General features: G+C 45.6%; 1 protein-coding gene across 1 annotated transcript in view; it reads right to left on the bottom strand.

Annotated features, from left to right (window-relative positions):
- Window positions 1–14,165: 14,165 nt before the first annotated feature.
- The window catches only part of snx19b (sorting nexin 19b), a 20,163-nt gene continuing 8,732 nt past the window's right edge, over window positions 14,166–25,596 (bottom strand). Inside the window, exons 12-14 of the mRNA XM_056610724.1 lie at window positions 18,424–18,608; window positions 18,184–18,271; window positions 14,166–16,573 (exon numbers count right to left, since the gene is read on the bottom strand). Coding sequence (XP_056466699.1) covers window positions 16,450–16,573; window positions 18,184–18,271; window positions 18,424–18,608 — 397 coding nt within the window. The 3' untranslated portion in view covers window positions 14,166–16,449. The remainder of the gene's footprint in view (window positions 16,574–18,183; window positions 18,272–18,423; window positions 18,609–25,596) is intronic.

The raw sequence follows: 25,596 nt of genomic DNA, 5'->3' as shown, positions 1-25,596 counted from the left end.
AAAAAGGAAGACGTATGTTGGGAGGCGGTACCGAAGTAGGAATTTAACCCTATTGCCGCTTTTCCACCGCACATGTAGCTCGACTCGACTCGACTCGACTCAACTCGACTCGACACGACTCGACACGACTCGACACGGTAGCAGCACGGATCGTTTTCCACCGCAAATAGTACCTCCTGGACGTTGGCGGGGTCGGCTGCGCGAAAGGGCCGTGACGTATTTTTGTACGCGACGCAAACAACACCTACGCAACCCACGCATGGACAGAACCCACATAACAACAATGGAGGACATCTATGCGATGGTATTCGTGTTCGTATTATTAGCTGGCATGTTGAAGAAGTTGAAGAAGTGGAATATGTTGGCTGCGCCGCCTGCCGACGTCACCTTTTAGCATCGGCTCAGCTCGCTTGGAACCTAGAGCGAGGCGGTACTAAAAAAAGCAGCCACTTCAGGTACCAGATACCATGTTTTCGCGGTGGAAACGCCAAAAATGCGAGCTGAGTCGAGTCGAGTCGAGTCGAGTCGAGTTGAGCTGGTACCATGCAGTGGAAAAGCGGCATTTGTGTCCCGCATGAGGGGCTTTTCTTGAGTTTCAACCTGAATATTGGTGGGGACATTTTAGTCGTCATTTGACATTGGTGGGTCCCCACGCAAATCTACGCCCTTGGTTGGAGCTAGCCCATTTAATCAATGAAATCTTCAAATCAATCCCAAAGCGTACTGGTAGCCAGTGAGGGAGGCCAGTAGGGTTGTCGTTGACGGCACTCTCTTTTGAGGGTCTTACAGTATTCTGAGGTGGGGGGCCATATAGAAGTCTGAGGGGTGGTGATCCTTACAGTAAAAATCATCAAGCGGTAAAAGCACTTGACCTTGGAAAAGAGCCTCACCTAGGAAGAGATTTGATCACTGAATGTTTGTCCAATTCAAATTGACTGTCAATTACAACACCCAGATCCTTTACACTCGGTTTTACATGTGGTTCCAGGGAACGGAGGTCCATCTGAGGGACATCACAGGCACCATTGGGACCAAGTAGGTCTTCAACTTTACTCTCATTGAAGTTGAAAAAATGTATGGCTACCCAAGCTTTAATGTCCTGAAGACACTCCAATAATTGTTTAGAATAAATAAATAAAGCTAGGTCAGATATAATAACATGGAATATTTTTGCTGGCAAAATTTACCTGGAGTCTAACTAGTTGCTGACAGCATTATATGCTACACAATCCCATGATTGAGATCTCAAACTCGGGATATTGTTTTTCCGCGCGTGATGGTCGTCTCTTCACGCTAATAAAAATAAATAAACCGCTAATAAAAACATATAAATCCCGGCAAAAAGTGTATTTTTGGAGTGTTCACGTGTAGCATATACTAAAACAATTATTCACTTTGTCTTCACTGAATGATTGTTAAATATTATTTATTTTCGGATCCTAATAATTGATGTGTTTTACTTTTGCTCCTCCTTTTTCTATACATTTTATGAGCGAGTCCTTGCAGGTTAAAGGCAAAGATTAAAAGCCTGCAAAGCGGCTGTGTTATCCGACAGCTTCTTGCTGACCTTACGATAAGCAGATGGGTTCACCGGTCAGGGCTCGGGGGTCATGGCCACTATCATGGTTGGAAGTGTTGACTAGTTGAAAAGCCATATGCATGCATCCTGCAGTACTCAAGTCGTTTATGAATGATGTCATCCAAGTTGCAGGGTGTGGTGAGAGAGGGAAGGAGGAAGCGAGAGAAAAGAGATGTACTACTACAAAAATATCTAATGACATTCTGGTGGGGTCTCTCTTGAGAACGCACACACACACAAAATTAAAATAATTAGGAATTCCTGGGAACCTTAACCACCAAAACGAGAGAAAGAGAGAGAGAGAGATAGAGAGAGAGAGAGAGAGAGAGAGAGAGAGAGAGAGAGAGAGAGAGAGAGAGAGAGAGAGAGAGAGAGAGAGAGAGAGAGAGAGAGAGAGAGAGAGAGAGAGAGAGAGAGAGAGTGAGAGAAACCAGATTTGTTATGAACCACAGTGCATGTGGGCCAACACTAAGCTGAAAAAGTAAATGCTCTCATGGAGAACATGGGCCAAGCTGCCACACCTTGAGCTCAAGGCACCTTAATAAAATCTCTGTCAGTCTTACTTAACAGGTGATGTCATACTATAATACTGTAGTAAAATAACCTTAAGGAGAGCTGTCTATGTCAGTCCGACTCACTGTTACAGGTGATGTCATACCATAATAAAATGACTCTGATAACTCTGAACTTTGATTCTTGACAAAATGATGAGTTATGGCAAGAAATCCACTTCACCATTTTCTATAGAGTATTTCTAATGTTCTGAGAGAGAGAGAGAGAGAGAGAGAGAGAGAGAGAGAGAGAGAGAGAGAGAGAGAGAGAGAGAGAGCCCTTGAGCTGCAGCATATGTTCCATGTTAAGGTCTCCATCCTCACAGTGGATGTATAGGACAGCCACATCCTCAGGGTTGGACCACATTAGGGGGCCATACATTCCTCTCCACATCGCGGTTAAATTGATGACGCATTGGCCTGCATTTGGGGCTTGTAGCTTATGGCTCCTACGATGAGCCACCGAATCAGCTGAGCAGAAAGAGCCTATGTAGCAGACATCCCCACTGTTACATAATGCTCATGTTTCCTTTCATAGAAGAGGCCTTCTGACTTCCCCCCCGCTCAACCAGGCCTCATGTCCTGGGGAACTCTTTGACCCACACGTACTCACCACAACCACTGTTGACCAGCAAGTCAAACAAGAGGAATGTTATTCTCATGATGGAAAAAATACTACGATAACCATCAGATTACAGTGTTTCCCCTAGAATTTTTTTTAGGCCCGGTGGTAAGAGCTGATAGTGTGATTTTTTTATACATTTTTCACGGGATGCTAGAGTATTTGTTGGTTATTTCCATGTAAAACACTTGCTTAGCCATCACAAGTTGATAATGATTCAATAAACACGTTATTAACAATAAACTAATTTTATTTACAATACAATTTTTGGTGGTGCTGTCACACTAAATTTGTACCGGCTGCCAAATTTGTACCGGGCGCGTCATCCATATGTAATCCATTCCAAACCTGCCTGCAACAGATGATCGCGTTGTCCGTTGCCGGGCAGGTTTCAAAAAACATTTGCGCTCATGTTGCCAAAGACGAAATAACATAGTACAGTTAACGGATCGCTAGATAACACTTGTTTTTACTTTATATTTGTATTGTATTTCATTTTTTTATCAAATTTAGCTAGTAAACTGAGTGTTTAAAGCGGGTTTCAAAAAACATTTGCGCTCATGTTGCCAAAGACGAAATAACATAATACAGAAAACGGATCGCTAGATAACACTTGTTTTTACTTTATATTTGTATTGTATTTCATTGTTTAATCAAATTTAGCAAGTAAACTGAGTGTTTAAAGCAGGTCAAGGACGAAATAGCACAATACAGATAACGGATCGCTAGATAGAAGGTTCGCGAATGTTCGTGAACCTTTCACGTCATTCGAAAGGTTCTAATCATCTGATCATCTGTTGCCGGGCAGGTTTGGAATGGATTACGTATTGATGACGCGCCCGGTACAAATTTGTCAGCCGGTACAAATTTAGTGTGACAGTGCCATGCTAATGATGATATAACTTAATGCTGTCAGATTGTCCGTTATGATGGGGCATAATCTGCGCACGCGCGACACCGCATTATTATTATTATTATTATTTTTTCATTATTTTTTTTTTTTCATTTTTTATTTTTTTTTCATTATTTTTTTTTTTTCATTATTTTTTTTGGCCTGTTGGTGGCCTGGCGGGGGCGCTCGTTGGCCTGGCGGCCCGCCAGGCCTGAACAATGGTAGGGGAAACACTGGATTAATAGGGGAGGGGCTGTACCATGTTAGCCACTTCAGGCTGCGCATGATTAGCGGCTAACGGTTTGAAGATGTTAGCATTTCGATGTTCCTCACATACCGTATATAATGCTGCATTTCTATTTTACTTTGTCGTCATGGAGATAACATCCCAAGGACCACCCAAATGCATGTTCATATTCCAGGGCCCGCTCCTTTAAAAACACGGGTTGTGTGAATCGCAGAACATTTTATTAACGAAAACAGAAAACCCAGCAGTAAGTCCTTCCACATGTGCTACAACACACTATAACGATGACATCATGAATGCAGGAACTATTTTGCGATGGAGTCTCCTCCTTTGGAAAGTCCCTGTGTCACTGATATCTGGAGCCAATGATCGGTGAAAAACCATGAACACTGACCACCGAACACCAGCACCGCAGAGACGCCCAGCCCTCACGCTTCATTCCTGTCCTGTCCTCTGCTCATCTTTTTCAAGTGTGTGTTTGAGCGAGGAGGTCTTGTATATCGGCCGACACCCTGTCTGGGATGTTGGACATACGTCTGCTGTATGTGTGCACTCCTCTGTGTGTGTGTGTGTGTGTGTGTGTGTGTGTGTGTGTGTGTGTGTGTGTGTGTGTGTGTGTGTGTGTGTGTGTGTGTGTGTGTGTGTGTGTGTGTGTGTGTGTGTGCGTGTGTGTGTGTGTGTCTCTCACAGACATGTTCCCACCACAACAGGTGGGGCTGATTAACTAGTCCCCAGCCCTGGGACCTGGCCCCACTCCTCTCCCAGGGGGAGCGCTGCTCGCTGGTCCACTTGGCCCGCGTCCAGACGGAGCCCAGAGCCCTCAGTTGGCCTCTGCACTCCTCATCACTCAACTCCATGCTCAGAGGCACAGCCCATAATGGGTTGAGGGGGCTTTGAGTCACTCCTTGGATGAAGGAGAGAGCACGTCAAAAACCGCCTGGCATTACAGGGGTGCAGTGTTTACCTCGGACTGGCTTGGAGCCGCCGTACATCACGTGACACATGCCCCGCAATGTTTTCCAGTGTAACCCGTTTAATAGTGTAGCTTCACGACACTACCGGGGGGAGGGGGGGAGGGGGCGGGGTCCCAGCTGCGTTGGAAAACCAAAGTTGGACTGCACCAGCAGCGGGCCGTAATCAGAGGCAACTGATTACATCACCGGGGTATTCGTTTTAAGACTTCATCGCCATAGCAACACAAGGTTATTTCGTTTCTTTTGGTAGGTAATTTTCCCCAACACACAGTTTGCATCTGTATAATACACGCAGACACCGCTGTTCGAAAACAGTGTAACTTGGGAGGCACATTTTGTGTGCACCTTTCCTGTGCACCTAACATTATAAAACATTTCCCACACAGGTTGCATTGGACCTCCTCTGGTGTTGGCATTGAGTAATGATGAAGTAATGTCTGCACTTACACCTCCTGCCATAGAATGGGACCAGAATTGGGGACGTTCAAAAAAACGTCACATTTAACATACTAGCGTGTCGTAAACCTCCCTCTTCTCCGACTGTGTGAAGCGTAATGGCAGTTATATTTCATGTAGGCTATGCCGTCTAGGCCTCACCTCATGGGCTTGTCCCGTGTGCACACCTGCGTGATCTGAACATTTCAGCAATGTAGCAATCAACGTGGGCACTGCCAAACTTACTTCACGGCACCGAGTACATCAAATGTTTAGCAAATTAATTAATTCGTCATCAACCAGTGTACTACCTCGACCGGCTACGATGAAGAAATGCAGCGCTAGCGTGAAGGACCCTACGGAGGTACGGCCTTCTCGGCCCGTCTGCTCCTCCTGTTTGGCGGCGCTTCCAGCACCCCTCGTGCTTTGTTGCCTGGGTGCGGAGCACCCTGTGGCCGCCTAGCCTGGCTGATGCCAGACCTCATCTCAATCTATATTGAGAAGAGGTCTGGGAACCACACATTTTCTTGTATTTGAGGCGTGGTTTACGATTGCCCGGAGCAATTTATTGGGCGCTACGAATGTCTATCATGTGAGTCTGTACGTAGCTCATAGCCAATCGTATCAATAATACCAGATGACGTATGTAGAGCGCCAGAAATCCGATGAGGAAGAAGACGATGGGTGTGTTGCATAGACGTCATCATCATCTTGTCGTCCCTCCCCGTTCTGTGCTTGGAATCCATGGAATCCAGGCTGCCTAGCAGCGCGAAATGAAATCGCGCTGCTAGGCAGCCTGGGTATACCCTGGCTAGTGGCAGAGCCAATCCGTCCACTGATCTATTGACGGTTCCCTGAATCCGCCAATGAAGGATTCACTGGCAAGAGGGATGCCTCGCTTGCAGTCACCCCTAGTAGCGCTCCTCTCTTACAACGTATGGCATCCGGACATAGAGCCACTGCCTCCTGACAGTCCCCCAAAAACCCCTCGCCGCTCTGCTGGACAGATGCTCAGCAGGAAGATACTCTGCCTGGCAGCCATGACAGTTGGAAAGGTGTAATGTGGGTCTGACGACGTGAAAAAGGTTTTCAGGCGCCACTGTTAACCAGAGAGCGACGTGTAGGGCCGCGTATACAGTGTCTGTTTTAAACGTCTAGCTGTAGGAACATGTACAAAGTGTCTGTTTTAAATGTCTGGCTGTAGGACTGTGCCCAATGACTTGAACTTGACCCACAGTAGATATGGAAGGCCAGTGAAGGTAGAGTTACTGAATGTGGCTGAATGTGAGATTGAGCAAGATTCTTACTTGTTTTCAATTGGTAAAAAAAGATAACAAACTAGTCATGCATGATCATTTAAAACATGTTGGGTCTCAAACCCCTGTGATGAAAGCAATGTCTAAATAATATGTTTGTTTTTTTTAGCAAACATTTGTGCCTAGTATAACATCTTGCCAAAGGACTACAGTTGAAAATTAGCCTGCTGGCTAAAACTGGCCCATTTACAGAAATGTTGATCAATGTGCACTGTCCTTTAAATAAATAAATAAAATAAAAAATAAATAAAAATAAAAGTGGATCTTGCTCCGCCAGCCAGTATCCCCGCTGGTGGTCTGGGGCCCGAAGGAGTCCAGAACATTCTCATCCATCGGGTGGTCGGACTTCTTCTCAAGTCTTCTGAAGGAACATCGACTGCTATAGCGAAAACTGCAGCCTGAATGAATGAAAGTGTTAACAGAAACTCTGCCGCTGCCATGACGTAATGTAACGTGCGTGAACTAATCAGATAACTTTCCCACACAAAATGAGTGCAACAGCTGTCTGCCTCCGTCTCGTTGTTGTCACACGGGTACCAGTTGTTCCTCCACAACACAAAAGAAAGAGCTTTGGGAAAAGAGTTTGCCAGTAAATGAAGGCTGACTCATTAGACATGGCTCCTTACACACATCACAAGGTAACTGTAAAACAAAGGATCTCAGAGGTCTATACAAACTCCTTCATCTGCTTCATCTCACCCTCCTTTCCTGCTGATGTCACTGGGTGAAGGCGGCGCTGAGTGTGAGTTACCCAGGGAGGTCGCAGAGCCCCCAGCACACAGCCCTCCCAACTCTCACAGAGAGGGAGGGGAACAGAGAAAGAGGGGACAGAATGAGAGAGAAGAAATATGGGAGGGAGGGAGAGAGAGAGAGAGAGAAAGAGAGAGAGAGAGAGAGAGAGAGAGAGAGAGAGAGAGAGAGAGAGAGAGAGAGAGAGAGAGAGAGAGAGAGAGAGAGAGAGAGAGAGAGAGAGAGAGAGAGAGAGAGAGAGAGAGCTGAGACCAAGATCAGGGAGAGTTGGGTAAGGTCTGGTGATGGAATGTTGAATAGGGAGAAGTGATGCACAAACACACACACACACACACACACACACACACACACACACACACACACACACACACACACACACACACACACACACACACACACACACACACACACACACACACACACACACACAAACACAAATGTTACCATCAATATATTTATCAGGGACGTCAAACCTGGGTTTATTTAAAATGCAATTTGCCCGCTGCTGTGAGTAGGATATTCAGTCTCTGCAGTGCTTGCAAAAATATTATGGGCAGGGGTACCAAAAACTGAAGGGGCGGGGTTCCACCATTGTTCTGTTGGTTGGAGATGTTCTCCCGAAAAGAATGTGATTCTACTGTGGCCCGTCTACACGGTGCTGATTTAAAAGTTTCACACACTTTTTAATGTTTGCTAGTTGCAGATTTAGTGTTCGCTGTTTATTGCAAATCTGATTTGTGATAGCGACGTTTACAATGCGACAAAGTCACTATTTAAAGAAAAAACGGTCTGTGGCATTGTTGTAAAACATGTAACATAGATTAACTATTCATGCCAGTGTGCGTTTGCTGTTTGTCTCTTGTGGTCGTGCCAGGCCAGTGATGTGCTCCAGTCAACTGTTTTCACACGTTGGTAGATTTAGGAATTTAATAAATGTATCAAAAGATGACGCATATCTAACGATAAGCAAATTAGGCTTTGTTATTAATTGGGAAAGCTAGACATTTTGCCGTATGTTATTATGATGCAATATGCCATAGAGCATTTCGTGATGAAGCTATTGCTGGGACTAGCAAGTTTTTGCTAGCAAAAAAAAGGAATATCCAATGAATGGCTGCCTGACTGGTCAGGGACCACATGCTGCCACAGCAGACTAGATCAGCCTTTAGTGACCACGAGGCCGTTTCCTCTGCAGCTGTACAGCGCATAGAGACATCTATGGCCCGAAGATAATGACCAATACCACCAAAAACGTTAAAATAGGAACTTCCATATTTATAACAAACATATTTTAACAATGGCAAAGTGTTTTAGCCTTTAGTATGACTTCAAAGCATAAACACTGAACCAACCTATATGGGTACAAGTAAGCGAAATATTGGAATGGATACTTTCTTTTGAAACATTTATTGCCACCAATCGGAGGGGGATGATTATCATATTCATCATGCCGGTGTCAGAAAGTGTACAGAAAGTTTACAGCACACATCACACTTTCTTTGTCTGTTAATATTTTGTAATTTCAGGAAAAGAAAACAGCTCTCAGCCAAACAAATGAAACCAGATGGGTCCAAAACCCCTGTTTTGCATATATTACCAATGCTTGGAGATCCAACTGAGCAGTCGCCTGCTGCCATCCAATCCCCCCTCCTCCCAGTACCAAGGGGGCCCAAGACACACACAGAAACAAAGCACAAACAACAGCTACCTGTTGTCTCTCCGGGCCCCAGCTGTTGATGGATGGGAAGAGGGAGATGGTTTGGGGGCGGGGTCTGATGCTCTGTTCTTTGTCCATGCATCACATTCTGCTATCTAATCTGCACAGGGCAGCGTCAGGACCGCAGGGTTTACTCCACATCCCCCTCTCTTGATTAGATCTGAGAGACCAGCTGAGACCCGCACTACAGGGAGACAGAGAGAACAGAGACAGAGAGAGATAAGGGAGACAGAGAGAGAAAAGAGATACAGAGAGAGAAAAGAGAGACAGAGAGAGAGAAGAGAGACAGTGGAACAGGGGAGACAGAGATAGAGAAGAGAGACAGAGAGTGAGAAGGACAGAAAAAGTGTGGGGGTGATTATTGAATTGAATATTCTATTATTATATTAAATAATATAACATTAATATTCAATCACAGTGCTGAAATAATCTCATCTGCTACCACCACAGGCAACAAGTATAAAAGCCATGAGGAACTATGAGATGGCAACAAGGAAAGCTGTAGATGTAATTTCACCACATACTACACCCTGACTGTATCAAACCGCACAGACATTTATACATGCAGTTGTGGTTTTAGTGTAAACATACGCTAAAATGTCTCTCCTTAAAGACGTCTCTAATGGGTTCCACCTCCAAGCCAGCAGAACACAAGAACAAATCCCCTGCAGTAAATATACACAGCTGCTCCGCATTCTGGAGCTTATCCATGTTACAAGGGACCTATGTTCCAAGGGTCCTATGTTACCAAGCTCCTATGTTACCAGGGTCCTATGTTACCAAGCTCCTATGTTACCAGGGCCCTATGTTACCAGGGTCCTAACCAGGGTCCTATGATATCAAGGTCCTATGTTACCAGGGTCCTAACCAGTGTCCTATGATATCAAGGTCCTATGTTACCAGGGTCCTAACCAGTGTCCTATGATATCAAGGTCCTATGTTACCAGGGTCCTAACCAGGGTCCTATGATATCAAGGTCCTATGTTCCCAGGGCCCTATGTTACCAAGGTTCTATGTTCCTAGGGTCCTATATTATCAGGGTCCTATGTTTCAGGGTCCTATGTTATCAGGGTCCTATGTTATAAGGGACCTATGTTATCAGGGACCTATGTATCAGGGTCCTATGTTATCAGGGTCCTATGTTATCAGGGTCCTATATTATCAGGGTCCTATGTTATCAGGGACCTATGTAATCAGGGACCTATGTTATCAGGGTCCTATGTTATCAGGGTCCTATCTTATCAGGGTCCTATGTTCCTGGGGTCCTATGTTCCTAGGGTTCTATATTATCAGGGACCTATGTTCCTAGGGTCCTATGTTATCAGGGTCCTGTGGGGTCCTTTTTTTATCCATCCCAGCCATCCTGTCATCCCAGTATGAGGTACCCCCAAAGGAGGAAGTTGGTGCCCGCCATGTCTCCCGCCTGAGTCAAGGGGCGGCCGGAACTCTACGTACTGTCCAGCCAGATCAGGAAACTCCTGGTGTATCCGGAGTAAAACACACGACGGGATGACCACCCTGACATTCTGTCACAACTAGCACCAGCTGACAAAGCTGTGATAGGAGATATCCCTGTAACACCTGTAACGAGAGGATATATTACATATCCTGTTGAAAACCGTATTTATACAGGGATGATTCTGTGAAGTGTTTGTACATTTGCAAAACATTTATTTATATTGAGGAAAACATTCCTGTGTCATGTCTCATATATTGATATTGGTCATTTTTGACTCCCTGATATCAGCATCTGCCACTAGGATCCAGTGTTGGTCGGGCTCTAACTTTGATATCCCTACCCTTCGATGTCCCATACATTCACACATTGGACCTTTAAGCATGCTTTATCACACCTTAGTCTGTATTATTAGGCTCATAATGGGGTTGGTGACGTTGGATGCTTGGCGGTTTCATCAAGTTGTCCACAGGGAGAGGACAGGGAACACTTGGACGGTCCCGGGACAGTCAGGAGGGTCGGCTGACCTCATGACCACTGCTGTAGAGCATGCGCATCCATGCTCTCAGAGACTTAATGCAACAAAGAAAGCTACTGAAGGAAAAAGGGAGGATAGAGGGGTAGGACAACTTCTGCCTTTCCCAAAATAAGGAAAGTTAGGTCATCATTTGACTTCAACGTTAAAACCCTTGGGCCAAAATCACTGCTTAATAAGATATCTTTCTTCCTGATTGAAAGAAAATGTACTTACATTGCGTCTGATATGAGTCAGACATGGCGTGTCTGTAGAGGGGTCACATAGGGGAGGCCCTTCTCTCATGTGATGTGTCAAAACATGAGACGTGCTGAATGACATCTTGGGCCAGTAATAAGTGAGCATCACCATGCTGTCTCCTCGTGGCCAGCTTACCTCGGCACAATTCTGGGCAAGAATCTAAATATTTTATTGTAGTGTCCTCTAGTGGTACTATGCTGATGTTGCAGCTATCAAGTGGTTGTAATTCTTTAATTTTCTTAATGTGAATAGTTGATTGAGTTAAGTATCAAGGTGATGGCATAGGGCTGGTATGTAGGGGGGGGGCGGGGGGGACGGGGGACGTTTGTATTGGATTTGTTGTTTCTATTGTTTTCTATATCTATGATTGTTTTTGTTTATAATATGTCATATTTTATTTGCTATTGCTTTGGCATCTTTTTGCAATGACAATTAGAGAGTTGTATTTTTCCGAGTATGCTTTTCAGGGTGGAATATGAAAATTCGCAATTCCATCAAGCGTTCAGAAATTAACAGTTAATAAAGAAGCAAGAACAAGGAAACACAATGCAAAGAGCCTCGTTTGGATTGTCATGAGGTTCTTTCCTCCTGCGGGGATCGGGGTTAAATATTATCTTCAACTTTTTTGTGTTTGGGTTCTTGTACATGCGTGTGGTTGATAGTGTGTGCGTGTGTGTGTGTGTGTGTGTGTGTGTGTGTGTGTGTGTATGTGTGTGTGTGTGTGTGTGTGTGTGTGTGTGTGTGTGTGTGTGTGTGTGTGTGTGTGTGTGTGTGTGTGTGTGTGTGTATATTTATAGCATACTAGACAGACAAAGCTCATGAAAAAAGACAGCAATAATATAAATAAATAAATGCCATGGTTATCGTCATGGCAACCTGTGAGTGTCTAAAGCCCTTCTGGCTAGCGACCAAGCTGAGTGTGTGTTGGGGTTCAGGTACTGCAGAGACCCCCTGTGTCACCCCCTCTCCCCTGGGGCCCGGCCCTACAGAGACCCCCTGGTCACCCCCTCTCCCCCGGGGCCCAGCCCTTAAGAGCAGGCACTGCAGGGACCCCCTGTCTTTCACTACTGCATCTGGGACTGATAAAGGTTCTGTCAGTAGAGGCTTCAGGGACTGATAAAGGTTCTGTCACTAGAGGCATCCGGGACTGATAAAGGTTCTGTCACTAGAGGCATCCGGGACTGATAAAGGTTCTGACAGTACTGCATCTGGGACTGATAAAGGTTCTGTCAGTAGAGGCCTCAGGGACTGATAAAGGTTCTGTCAGTAGAGGCCTCAGCGACTGATAAAGGTTCTGTCAGTAGAGGCATCAGGGACTGATAAAGGTTCTGTCAGTAGAGGCCTCAGCGACTGATAAGGTTCTGTCAGTAGAGGCTTCAGGGACTGATAAAGGTTCTGTCACTAGAGGCATCCGGGACTGATAAAGGTTCTGTCACTAGAGGCATCCGGGACTGATAAAGGTTCTGACAGTACTGCATCTGGGACTGATAAAGGTTCTGTCAGTAGAGGCTTCAGGGACTGATAAAGGTTCTGTCAGTAGAGGCCTCAGGGACTGATAAAGGTTCTGTCAGTAGAGGCCTCAGCGACTGATAAGGTTCTGTCAGTACTGCATCAGGGACTGATAAAGGTTCTGTCAGTAGAGGCCTCAGCGACTGATAAGGTTCTGACAGTAGAGGCATCAGCGACTGATAAGGTTCTGTCAGTAGAGGCATCAGCAACTGATGTTCTCGAGGCCTGCTCCTGTGCGACCTCCAGTCCAACTCCATTAACACATCTCCCTGGGTCTGGCCCCCCTCCCACTGGGACCCCCAGGGCTGCATGGTAACAGGAGCCCCGCCCCGCTCATTGTCTGATAAGACATCGTCCTCAGAAATAGCTTTCCCAGAAGGCAGCGGGCAGACGTGGGGGTATTTATTGGAAGCGCTTGTTGAGGGCGAGCATGTCGCATGCCTGCATGCCTGCCCTTCTGACACCTGCTGGGGCCTGATTGGGGCCTAATGGTGAGCCACATTATATTTAATCATTAACACTAAACGTATTGCTTACATTTCTCTTAATGCATCTGTCAGCTAGCGTATAGCATGTCCAATGCCTTTATTGGCCCTGCAGTGGAATACGGTGCATCATGTGACGAAGGCCTTCAGTTTGATCCGTCCTCTCTGTCCTCTGGAGAGGTTTTTGTCCAAGCCAAGGAATGAATAGCATTGGACAAATATGGAGTGGCCAAATCATTGTTTTCAAACACAAGACAATTCCCAGAGTATTATTCACCGACTTAATGTTGGAAGCGATGTTCCCTCATTCTGATCACGTTCCAAATGTTCCCAGATATGTTCAGTTGAGTGGAGTTGTTGTGGCGATTCTGGGGATGCAGTGCAAACACAGCAGACACCTGGTTGTCCTCAGACCTCACATGAACTCTTTACAGTTCCCCTTCGTTTTACACTCATTCAACCTGCCCACAAATGTAAGCAAATGGCCTGAGTCTGTGCTGAATACAGGAACATCTCCATCAAGTCTGGAATAGCCGCTACCTCTTCCAAAAGGCTAACATAACAGGTCACCATCAGATGGGCAATAGAACATAACTTAATGTGTAAAATCTGTGAAAGAAGTTCCCTGGTTGACACTGGACCTCTTTCTCCACATTAGCGGTGATGATGACGTCAATATGTTTTATTGACTTGGATAAAAGACCAAACATTCATTGTTCATATTTCAATAAAATAAAGGCGTCCAAAATGTTGAGAAATGGCGAAATCGTACAGAACGAAAATAAGGAAATATGTGTGTGATGAGCAGTATTTTGAAAACAGTTGCTAGTCTGGGACATGTGAACAGGCATCATGTCATCAAATGTTTTTTCCTTAACGGGTTTGGTTCTCCAAGTAGCCCAAACATGAAGGTGAGTTCTACAGTTTTACCAAAACATTGAACAAGTGTTGTGAATGAGCGAGTCACCACAAGGTTCCTGACGTACGTAATGACTCCATTTGGTCTCCATTCAACCGTTTTGTTTAACAAAATGAAGCTCAACCGAAACATCGGTCCCGAAAAAGCCGTTCAGATTTGAGTGATTGGGTAGTGCTTTGTTGCCATTGGACAAAAATCAGGTCTTCAATAAAAACCATGTGGACAGTTAATCAAATCTGATCCCTAGTTATTAACATATATGGCTATTGCAAAGAATAAAAAAAAAGTTTTGTTCTAAGGAAAATAATGAGCTTGAAAATCATTTACAGATTTGAAACATTGGTAGTGCCTTTATTGTTGTGACTTAGCACCAAATAAAAAACTGTGAATGCTTGAAGGAATCTATGCACATTTGGTTAAACAATCACCAACAGACTCCACTGCAGTACGAGGAAATTACTCACAAAGTTGCACAACAATGAGAATTCAGAAACACATTTTGAAAATAAAGTGCCATGATGGATAAGATGCAATAATAATCAGAATTGTTTATTGGAATGTTGCTAATCACATTTCCTTCGAAATTTGAAAAAAAAAAAACATTTTTCAAAAATACTTTTTTTCCGTATGGATTTTACTATCTGGGTTTTAAGGTGCAGAGAAATCAAGACACAAACAAGAGGTACCTTACGCAACACATCATTAAAACTCATTCAATTAAATGAGTAAACTGACCTTTCATTGTTCTCTTATACTGTTCTATTGCTCTTTGAGGGCACACATTACGGCTTGAACATATTGAAAAATGTAGCAGAATAATTGCTCCATAAGGCAGAGATCCGTGTGTGTGTGTGTGTGTGTGTGTGTGTGTGTGTGTCTCGAACGGAAGGTAAAGAGCAGATGTGAGTAAAGATATTGGTCGCCGTGTATAAATATAAATATCAACAAGTTTCAAGAAACGACTACAGAGCATCTAAAAAGGATAACAGTATCATTAACATTGTAAACGCAAACATTCAGCGCAATCACAATACCATTGGCACAAGTGAACAGCAATTGCAGAAAGAGGAATATTCATTGTATGGGATTGCATGTATGCACTAGCCTGGTCTTCTCAAAGTCTTTGTAAGGCATTACACATGAAACATCTCCTACAAGATAGAACTAAATGAATCACTTTTTTTCCTTACAAGCAAATTATTTGATTGAATAAATAGGACAAGGCTTCACGATAGGCCAACAAGCGACAGAACACTGGAACACAGAAACACCAGGGGTTGGATGGATGGACTTTGGAATTTTGGACTGAAGCTCGTCTGCTCCTCACAGGCCTCAGCAGCCTTCCTTTACCCACGAGCCCGTCCAATCGCAGGCCTTGAGACAGCACCACTAGATGATGCTCCATTCAAGTTGATCTTCTAGGAAAAGTGAATCACACTATTTCTCCAATCCATTATTCCTGCTCCTGATTGACCTCCGCAGAGAAAACAAGTAATGACTTGTGTGGTAACGGTAGTCCCTATGAAGATGGAAAGAGGGAACTTCATCGAAACATCCTGAAATACAAATGAATCAACAGACATTTAATCTATCATAACAGAAGCCTGGTACAGTACAGAGACCATCAGTGATATAATGCTGGTACAGTACAGGGACCATCAGTGATAGAAGCCTGGGAGGGTACATTATGATAGATGGTCAATACAGCTAGCTGGAGGTGGAGAGTGCAGCACACAGCAATCCATGATTGTATCTGTGGAGAAGAACTGGAGGTGAGAAGCTGCTTATGCTCACATCATGGACGGTGGGCTCACAGATGGACCTGAACCCTACAGCTTGGTGTTGATTTTAGAGGACAGGGGGCAGAGGCGACCCCCTTTGTAGCATATCTCCAGGCCCAAATATGGGAAAGATGTGGGACTACATCGTACTTCAAAATCTCTGATGTGTTCTGCTGTTGCGGTAAGGTGTGAAGAGCACCCGAGGTTGGTTTGCTTTAAGATGGGGTTTCAGTGAGCAGGAAGAGGCTGTGTGCATGCAGAAAAACCTGTACAGTACACTTCCACGGCCAATACTTCAAAGCCCAGTTGGAGATGTCATGCGTGAGCTGGCATAGTTGGTCTTCCTCGTCAGTTGGTCTTCCTCGTCTCTGTTTCCCAGTGTCCAAAACGGCTCCACACTGCTCCAGCAGCTTTCTCATACTGAACCCTGCCCCACAGCCCTCACACCGCTGGGCCCTCTGTGGTCTTGGAGAGGCTCTGCAGCAGAATCCGCTGGAAGTCTTCCTCTGGGATGTCAGGGAACAGGAACTCCAGGAGAAGGTCCAGAATGCAGTAGAGCAGGTGTCTGCAGGAACACCATCAGAAGTCAACACATGGGGTATACGTCCTTGGGTGAAATTGTATTGTCATTAAATAAAGATAAATTATTGATTGACAGTTTAAATAGAGAATGGTTATGAGAAGACATGTTTGTAATCCGATGCATTAAAAAATGCCCTTAAGTAATCACCCTTTATTTACTCAGACTTTACTCTGATTATGGCCAACAATGAATGTTGTCCCCTAATGTTTGACATGCAATGTAGCCATACAAAACAAAAGCACTGGAAGATATCCGTCTGAATATGTTTGAACCATCCTTTCTAAGAGATATATTGTAAACCGCAAGCCAATAAGCACTATTAAGGGGCCCTTTATTTCAGAGCCATGTGAAATCCCTGCTGTACAGTGAGAGCAGTAAGAGTGGTGTCTCAAACACACGTTATATACCGTTAGTCCCCGTCACTAGCACCTGATCTTATCCAGACATTAGGAGCTGTATGTGAGAATGCCAACGCCTTAATCAGTTGGACCTATGATACTTTCCCTGTCAGCTCCCCAGTACAAAGTGTGTGTGTATGTGTGGTTGAGCCCCTGTGAGGGTAGAGCATGACATTTCCTGGAGGACTCGGTGACTAGATCCTGTTCAACAGATGGCTTGAATTGCGCTGACCTTTCTATGTGATCGGTGCAAAATATCGAAGTGGAAATCAACACAAGCAGTGGGGGTTACAGACTGGTCGTGGTCTCATCCAGCTTCTTGGATGTGCTGTAAGCAAACATCCAGCCTCCCCAAGCTCTACCCCACCCTCCATCTCCCATCCCTTGAAACAGCTTATGACTCCACTGTGAGACGGTGCTTCCCCCTGCATTGTCAGTCCCGTTCACGGTCTTCTTAATGTAAAAAAGACAAAAGAGTTCATGTGTTTCTGAAGCGGAAGGTGATGCACGTGCCTGAGCAAGGAATCCTAACATGGGGATCCATCACATCCCTTGAGATGAACCAAATCAGAGGCTGAAGTTGGGAGGTCTTTTGGTTGAAGATCTCCCCAGAGATGTACAACACATAACAGCTGAACCAGATGTTCTACGGCAGCAGTGGGGAAGGCATAGCGGATGTAGACCTGAGCTTCTGTCAGCTGGGACAAAACGCTGAGAACAGAGTGTCTAGTACAGTGCATACCGGGAGGAATCCTTCAGCCAGAACCAGCAGATAGAACACCATCAAACAGCTGCTGGATGTAATTTAGTCAACCTCAAACCAAGTAAGAAGATCAGACTCCAGAATGACGCAGGGCTGAGTACCCCCGGCTTGTAGCCAGTACTTATACGGCCCTTCAGATCACACGCTTCAACAGTCTACACATGTTGGCCTCGTAGGACTACCTGTGTATGTGTGCATTCATGTGATGTTGGAGTGGCTTTGAACGCCTAAATCCAAACTCAATGGGTGTGCGCACGTGCGCTTGTGCCTGCGCATGTGTTTGTGTGTGTGTGTGTTTTGGGGGGGGGGGGGGGGCTATGATGTAGTGTTTTAGTATTGTGTGGGTGATCGTATCATTTATAAGGGGTTGGTTGTGAAGCATATCATTGATATTCAGGTCTGTCTTTGTGTTCATGTGTTCCTGAGCTCACCTGTTGATGTAGGGGTCTTGAAGGGAATCCAGCGCCGTCTGCCAGCTCAGTCTGTACTTGTCAGAGCCAAGCAGCTCCGACACCAGGTCTGCGGGAAAGAAGAGGCAGAGGCTCAGAGGACGACCAAACCTCTCCTCGGCGTGGGGCTGACAGGGCGATGGTCAGCCCTGGGCGTTGGCCTGTCTGAATCTGAGTGAGTGCTGGTGTTGGTGTATAGGGGAGTGGGAGTACTAGTCGTACCTGGCACCACTCCCATCAGTCCCAGCAGGGCCTGCTGTCGGCTGTGGTCCCTCTCCAGTGGGGTGCGCAGGGGCCAGGGCTCGGCGGGCAGGACCCCCCCTGGCCAGACCGCCTCCTGGATGATCTGCAGATATGTCACCCAGTACTGCATACTGGTCAGGTTGGCCACGCTCACCTCCAGCCACCTGCAGGATAGAGCAGCACATTACAGCTCCAAACCAGTTTGGGACTGCCCAAACCAACACCCTCAGACAGGCTCTTTATACAACATATGGAACACATTAGTGTCTAATTATGACAAGGTATGATACAACTAAACATTGAATTGACCCCAAGCTTAATTTTTTTATGGTTCTACTAAAGGCTGTGCACTGGAACACAACTCTATAGTTACCAAAATAGCAATAGATTTGAACATGAACAGGAGGTTCATGTTCAGAACATCAAGGTACGACATATACATTTAAAATGCAAGACGAACAGAAACACAAAATAAATGTTTTTCTAATTGTATTTGAAAGTATGGAAAATGATATGGCCATTGATGTGTGGAAATATTGCTGTCCAGTGTCCAGAACACCACCAGACAGCAGCCATGAGAGACCATAGAGAAACAGCGCACGTTGTGGTAATCAAGAGGGGAACCTTTTATTCAATCTCTAATCTGCAAACAAACTCTTCCATCCTTTCTTTCTCCTGGCAGCTCAGCCTTGCCCTATTGACAGCAGTCGTCCCATACCTCATCAAAGGGCCAAGACCTCATTCTGCCAGTAAGGTATGGTGTAGTATCATTGTCAGGGTCTCGACATTTTGGTCGTGAAAAAAGCACGTCTAAACTAGCACACAAGCAGACAGAAATGACAGAATCTGATCCCTGGTGGTTTGAACCCTGAAGTATTCTGCGTTCCGTCAACAGTGAGGAACACAAAGTAGAACATCTTTCGGTCTGTGTAACATCAAATGCATGTACACAAATGCCTCTTAAGGAGTTGAAATGGACGTTGTCCTTTGCTGAAGCGATAATACACAGGACACAACATGGGCAACAGGTCAGCCGGAGTGACTAAAGAGAGGCGGCCTTGTGCCGCCAGGCGCCATCCCGGGGGGACGAGATAAAGTCTGCTTGGTGAAACATTTAACACTGTGCAGATGCTGTTGTATAACATCATTTCAAACCACAGCCTAACTAGTAAAACAAACAAGGGGCTGCCTTTGGGGCCAGGAGGAGGGCCTCTCCTGGATCTGGTAATCCCTGTTCCACCAGCCTCACCGCATGCTAGCCACAAGTCAGTGGAAGCATTTTATCTTCACTTTGTTTCCCCTTTTTTGGACAGTTTGACAGGGTTTAGTCTGGCCATGTATTTAGCTGAATGAACAGGGAGAGGACATAGTGCACCTGCAGGATCCAATAAAAAGGTTCAGACCATTGGGTACCTCGCCAAATTAGGACTCCAAGATGCTTATCTGAGGTGTTTTTTGGCTGATAGGAAACAGCATCCCACGGGGGGGCTCCTTGTGTAATCCGTAGAGGACTAAACTGCTGCCAAAGAGTTAAAGTCAGGCTCACCCTCTCTGGTTTATGAGCTTGGACACACACACACACACACACACACACACACACACACACACACACACACACACACACACACACACACACACACACACACACACACACACACACACACACACACACACACACACACACACACACTTGATAATTGTCCGTTCTGTCAGTCGTAACAACGTTTATTTGGGTCAAGGCGGTTTAAAAGCTCACAGGTGGACCATCTCTATGTCATCTCTAGGGTCATCTCTAGGTTCATCTCCAGGGTCATCTCCAGGGTTAGCTAGATAGCTAATATGGTATGTGGGATTTACCTTTCGATGGAATCAAGGTGGCTACTTTCTCCTAGACTTAGTGTGCTTTCCATCTTCACTCTAAAGTCCATATCACCAGTATATCTCATTACAGACTGGCATCCCAAGCCAAGGCTGCACACATGGCAAGAAAGCTTAAGACATTTCTCAAAAAGCATGGACTTCTGGGCTTCTGTGGCACCCCACCACGGCGACGGGGCTGCTTCCAGAGCCCTGAGCATCACCACTACCTTGCACTCGCATTCCTCTGCTGCTGCAGAAGAATGTCTATGCAATCACTTAATGTGCGCTGCTGCTGGAAAAGGATCTGGCCTAATGGACATTAAGAGGGTAGCCTGGAAAAAGTGACATGAGGTTTGAGGGGGAGAGAGCCAGAAGCCGACGTTAATTTGGACAAGTGATTGAATCAATTCATAGATTGTCTGTGACTCAGTCGAAGAAGAATGTGTACAAAGGGGCTGGCATCTAAGCTAGTGCACTTAAATAATCCATCAACTCGTAATTCTAAGTATGGGTCTCAGACTGGGTCGAACCGCTGATACCTTCTGGCTGACTGAGGTCTGTGATGGTCGCTGCTCGTCCTATCCATCCCCACTCATTGTTTCCTAATGAGAACAATGCAAGGAAAAGGTATACCTTTCCAATTCAAATAAGAGCCACATGTTAGAATAAAATCACACAGCCAACCTTCAAATATGAGCCCAATAAGGCTGTGTACACCATCACACGGCACACTTCTAATCATGTCCACTTGAGGCTAAGCACATAAACCCAGAGCCATCAGCTGCAGTAAATATAACGGGTATAAATAGATTGCTTAAAGAAAGCACACTGATTTTCCATACAGTTATGAGGTAGTAAACGTGAAAGGGTTTCTCAGAAGATGAATATGCCGGGGGCAGGGGGCATGGAGCGTTAAGGGCTGATTATAGTTCCACATCGACACAACGCAAGGACCATGCAGACGCTTCGACACAGTCGCAAACCCGTTTTGTTTCTCTGTCAGGTTATAGTTAGTGGACCAATCACAGCGCTCGCTGCTGTGTCGCCTCGACGCAAGGTTACAATTTTTGGGAGCCGCACGTCAGGCCCTTGCGGTTGACGCAAGGAGGGTCCGTAAACCCCCTTGCGTTGCGTCGACGTGGAACCATAATCAGCCCTTCAAGAGGATTACTTCTTTCTTAAACATACTTGCATGCAGGCGTTGTGTACTGAGATCCTAGTACCCGGCTAGTTGAACACAGTGGGTGAAATAGACTTGCGTTTGACTTTAGATTAAGGCTGAGGATTTGTCTAGTGTGGGCTCCTTGTCGCGTGAAGGAATGCAGAGAGCCCTCAGTATCCAAACACGTTCCAGGACGAATTTCAAGCTCACTGACACCAATTTAAGTAGTATACTACAGTCAATTAAATCAAATTACTGGACTTTCAATTTGTCAAGGACAGCCCGGACAAAAGGCCCTTCCTATTTTCTGTCAGTGTGAGTGGATGAGACAGATGTTGCGTTAGAGTAATGGTTCAACATAGCTATCCACAAACCATTGCCACAAGTCCTGCACACTGTCCAGGAGGGCCAGTATCAGTAGGATACCTCATACTCTAGTGCCAACAGAGTGCCACCACGTTGCTTCCTCCAAAAGGCTTGATGTTGCCAAGGGATTGTGGGTGACGAGGGTTTATACATGGATAGTGGGATTAGAGAATTTTAGGGATTATGAATAGCAAGGGAACAAAATATATTCCTCAAGCAAATTGGGTTTATTGTCCTGCAACGTTTCATGTGCTGTAAACCAAATAAGGTTTTTGGTTTTTTGGCATCACCATTTAGGGCAATCAAAGGCCAGTATCTCCAGGTCGAGTTTGGGCTAAACTAAGATTTCAGTTAGCAGACGGCTGATGGGATACCAGTGTCTATGCATGTCTGTCTCTCCAGAGACAGAAGAAGAACGGGGGGGCCTTTATAGGGCCCCCGGGGCCAAGGTGAGCATGGGTACCAGACACCAGAAGGCCTCCACTGAGCAATGCAATGAATTCCTCCTCGAGCCTTTTGAAGAATCAGTGTGTATCACTTATCAAGCTCGTTCTCTCGGACCCCTGATAGCATCTAGCGGCAATGAGCCAGGAAGCTAACTTTAGCGTCAGTGTACGCAATATTAGCAGCAGGCTAATCTGTGACCGGCAACACTGGGTGATTCTGCAGCACCTATCCTGTCCTCTCAAGGGGCCGGGCCGACCAGGCTTCACTTCAGCTGGACAGCTAATGAGGCTGGGGGTCTAAATACGGAAAAATTAATGAGAGCCGGATAGGCCTTAACCGATGGCCTTCCAGAGGAGGGTACAGCATGTTCCATAAGAAATCTCACTGCCCCCCAGAGTGACACAGGGATGCACTTATTCAACAGTAAGCCACAACCTAGAAATTTGAACCACATAAAGTTCATTCAAAAGTGAAGTTCAAATGAATTGAGACATCAACAATTCCAGCGACTCAAAGGTCATATCATCGCAGCAGGGGAACATCTGTGCCCTATCACCAAGAGAGTGTCAGAGGTCATTAAGTTACCTGTTTCTAACCCTTCTATGGTCTAATAAGGCTGACAGATAGCTAGTTACTTATGTTAAGGGCAGACATCTTCCACATCCATTCTACCGTCATATCCCGTAATTAAAACATACATAAATCCACCAACTGCTACAGAGAAGCATACAGCCGATCTGAAGCTGAATGAGTGAGTACCCTTGTGTACAGCCTCACTCTTCTTCTGTCCATTTCGTTTTACATACACCTAACAATTCAGTGGTCACACGGTTGTTTCAGCCTGCAGACCCATGTGCCCCCAGCCCAAACTAAACAGCATCATTTTGAGGATGGTAAAACCCCTGCCGGCCCTGGACCACTGGGGCAGGGCTCTGTGTTCTTCTGTGTGGGTCACTAACACAGAGGGTAAGAGAAAAGGAGCGAGGGGGGAACAGTGTCACGAAAAGGAGATGATGTGAGAGTCCGGGTGAGATGGCAACAGGAGAGGGGTTGATGACGGCTTAAGACCCTCCATCTTCCAGCTATCCTCACTTTAGTCATCGGACTGTTGTCAGGGACTTGCACTGATGCCCCGAGTGTATGTGCATTAGGAGGGCATTTTGGGAGTAAATATAAGAGTGAGGTCACGTCTGCATGACAGCGGCAATAGTGGAGGGAGTGCGAGTCCAAACATGCCCCCCCCAATGGACCTGGTCTCCCGTCCGTCTACATTTCAGCAGAATACACAAGAACATGGAGACCCTGCATCTGTGTCTGATAACCTTTGCTCCAATCATCGTCAAGTCACAAGTGTGACTTGTGTCTTTTGGATTCTTAGTGCGGAATGTTCCATGGCTGTGTTATTACTGGCTCTATTAGGGACTGTGTGCGTGCCTGCGTGCGTGTGTGCATGCGTGTGTGTGCTCATCCGATCTCTTTCACAGCAGTTCACCTACAACTTGGAGTGTGACACTGTTTGGTTGAGCTGTTTTCCAGAAAACTGCAGCCCTTTCTGACCAGGCATGATCTCAACAGGATGGCCCTAGTTTCAATTAATGCATGGCCAAAAACACTTGACTGGTAGAGGGCCTGCTTTATTAACAATCTGTCTCTGAGCGGTAGACTTGGATAAGGTTTCACCTGATTGAAGCATCTCCTGTGCCTCCCGCTGAAAGAGACAGTGAACTCCTGGTTAAGGTGGAATTATCTTAAAGAGCCAGTTAACCCCCTGTTTCAACTGAGGTTAAAAATAAATAAAGATTTGGTTACGACTGAGTGGGTCCAACATTTTTAGTACCGTCGTTATTTAACCACGCTAAAAATGGTGAAAAGTTCTATAAAAGCAGCAGAGAGACCGTGCTACCAAAAACCTTGCCATCGGTTCCCACCGATAGGCCCTGATGAAGGATAGCACGGCCACACATAGAAGCTGTGGCCTCGGCACTGTCAGCCCCGCTAAGTATAGAGAAGGCCCCTTGATGCCCTCCTGCTGAGTCTCCTTAACATAGCCTCCCCATGGTCACATTGATAGTGCCTGGTTGGGGGTGGCACCCATGGGAACACGAAGTCAAGAGCACTGGCCACATGTCCAGTTTACTAGCAGAGTGAGCTAAACCTGTCTGTGACAAATGCTTGGTAGGGACAGAGGTAAAGCTGCAGCAGCAGAGGCCCATGAGCTCACCTACTGCCCTTTAGAATTAAAGAACATGAACGATCATTTATCAGGGGTCAGGTAGCACAATAAGACAGTGGAGGATGAAGGAAAGAGGAAAATACCTGATTGTTAAAATTTTGTTGGACTCCAACTAAAAACCTAAATGAAATGCAGCGCTAGACATACAACAGGATGGGGACAGAGGTATGGCCGCTGAACCCCGGTCTGAAATAACATGTATCTTTATCCACTACTGTACATAGGCCAGAGCACACCCCCACATTTTTTCCATGGCTTCTTCAGAATGGAAAACCTCGTAAAAGCACTCAAGTAATCCAGAGGCGATGATTGTTGGAGTGGACAAGATGGCATTCCAGTATTGTTGACGACTGTGTGAATGTGTGTACGAATGGTTGCAAGTCGCTTTGGATACATTTCTATGCTAAATTCCTGAAATGTAATTGTAGTTTATCCACCGTGTCTTTCTGCCTTTACACAAAAGTATGAAGCACTGCAAAGTCGAAGAGAGAAAGCACCTGATCTACAACCTAGTCCTAGAAATAGTGGGGCAATCAAGGACCCAAAAAAACACGTTGTTCCTGGGTTTCTCGATTAACAACATTTTCATCGCCATTCTAGGAACAGAACAGGACATTAAGACATGTATTAATCGTTTAATTAACTTAAATGATTCAGCAATGGATAGAGGTCACCGAACATTTAAACTTTTTGAGTGCATGGTGTATTACCAAAGCATACACCATGCGTCGGTGTATACTTTGGTCACTTTAAAACATGCAGGTCAGGGGAACCCGGGTGGCCCGTAGAGCGCGTACCATATAGGCTCCGCCCTGAACGTAGCGACCTGGATTGGATTCCTGCCCACGGTCCTTTGCTGCAATTCCTCCCTTATATCTCCCATACCTTCCTCTCTATCTCACTCTATAATAAAGCTTAAAAACCAAAAAAGGTTTGCATCTTTATTCATCACAACTTGCTACACACCACAATTCCTCTTCCCTACTTCTAAAAAGGAAGGAGGAAGGTTTGCCTACCCAGAATCAGTTTTGTTTCCTACAAGTAGTTTTCGTGGTGTTTGCAGTCGTTGTGGGTCATGGCCATG

This window comes from Gadus chalcogrammus, chromosome 16 (genome assembly GCF_026213295.1).
Source record: "Gadus chalcogrammus isolate NIFS_2021 chromosome 16, NIFS_Gcha_1.0, whole genome shotgun sequence".
NCBI lineage: Eukaryota > Metazoa > Chordata > Actinopteri > Gadiformes > Gadidae > Gadus > Gadus chalcogrammus.
Note: the sequence above shows the minus strand (reverse complement) of the source record. Positions and strands in the feature narration are given on the sequence as shown.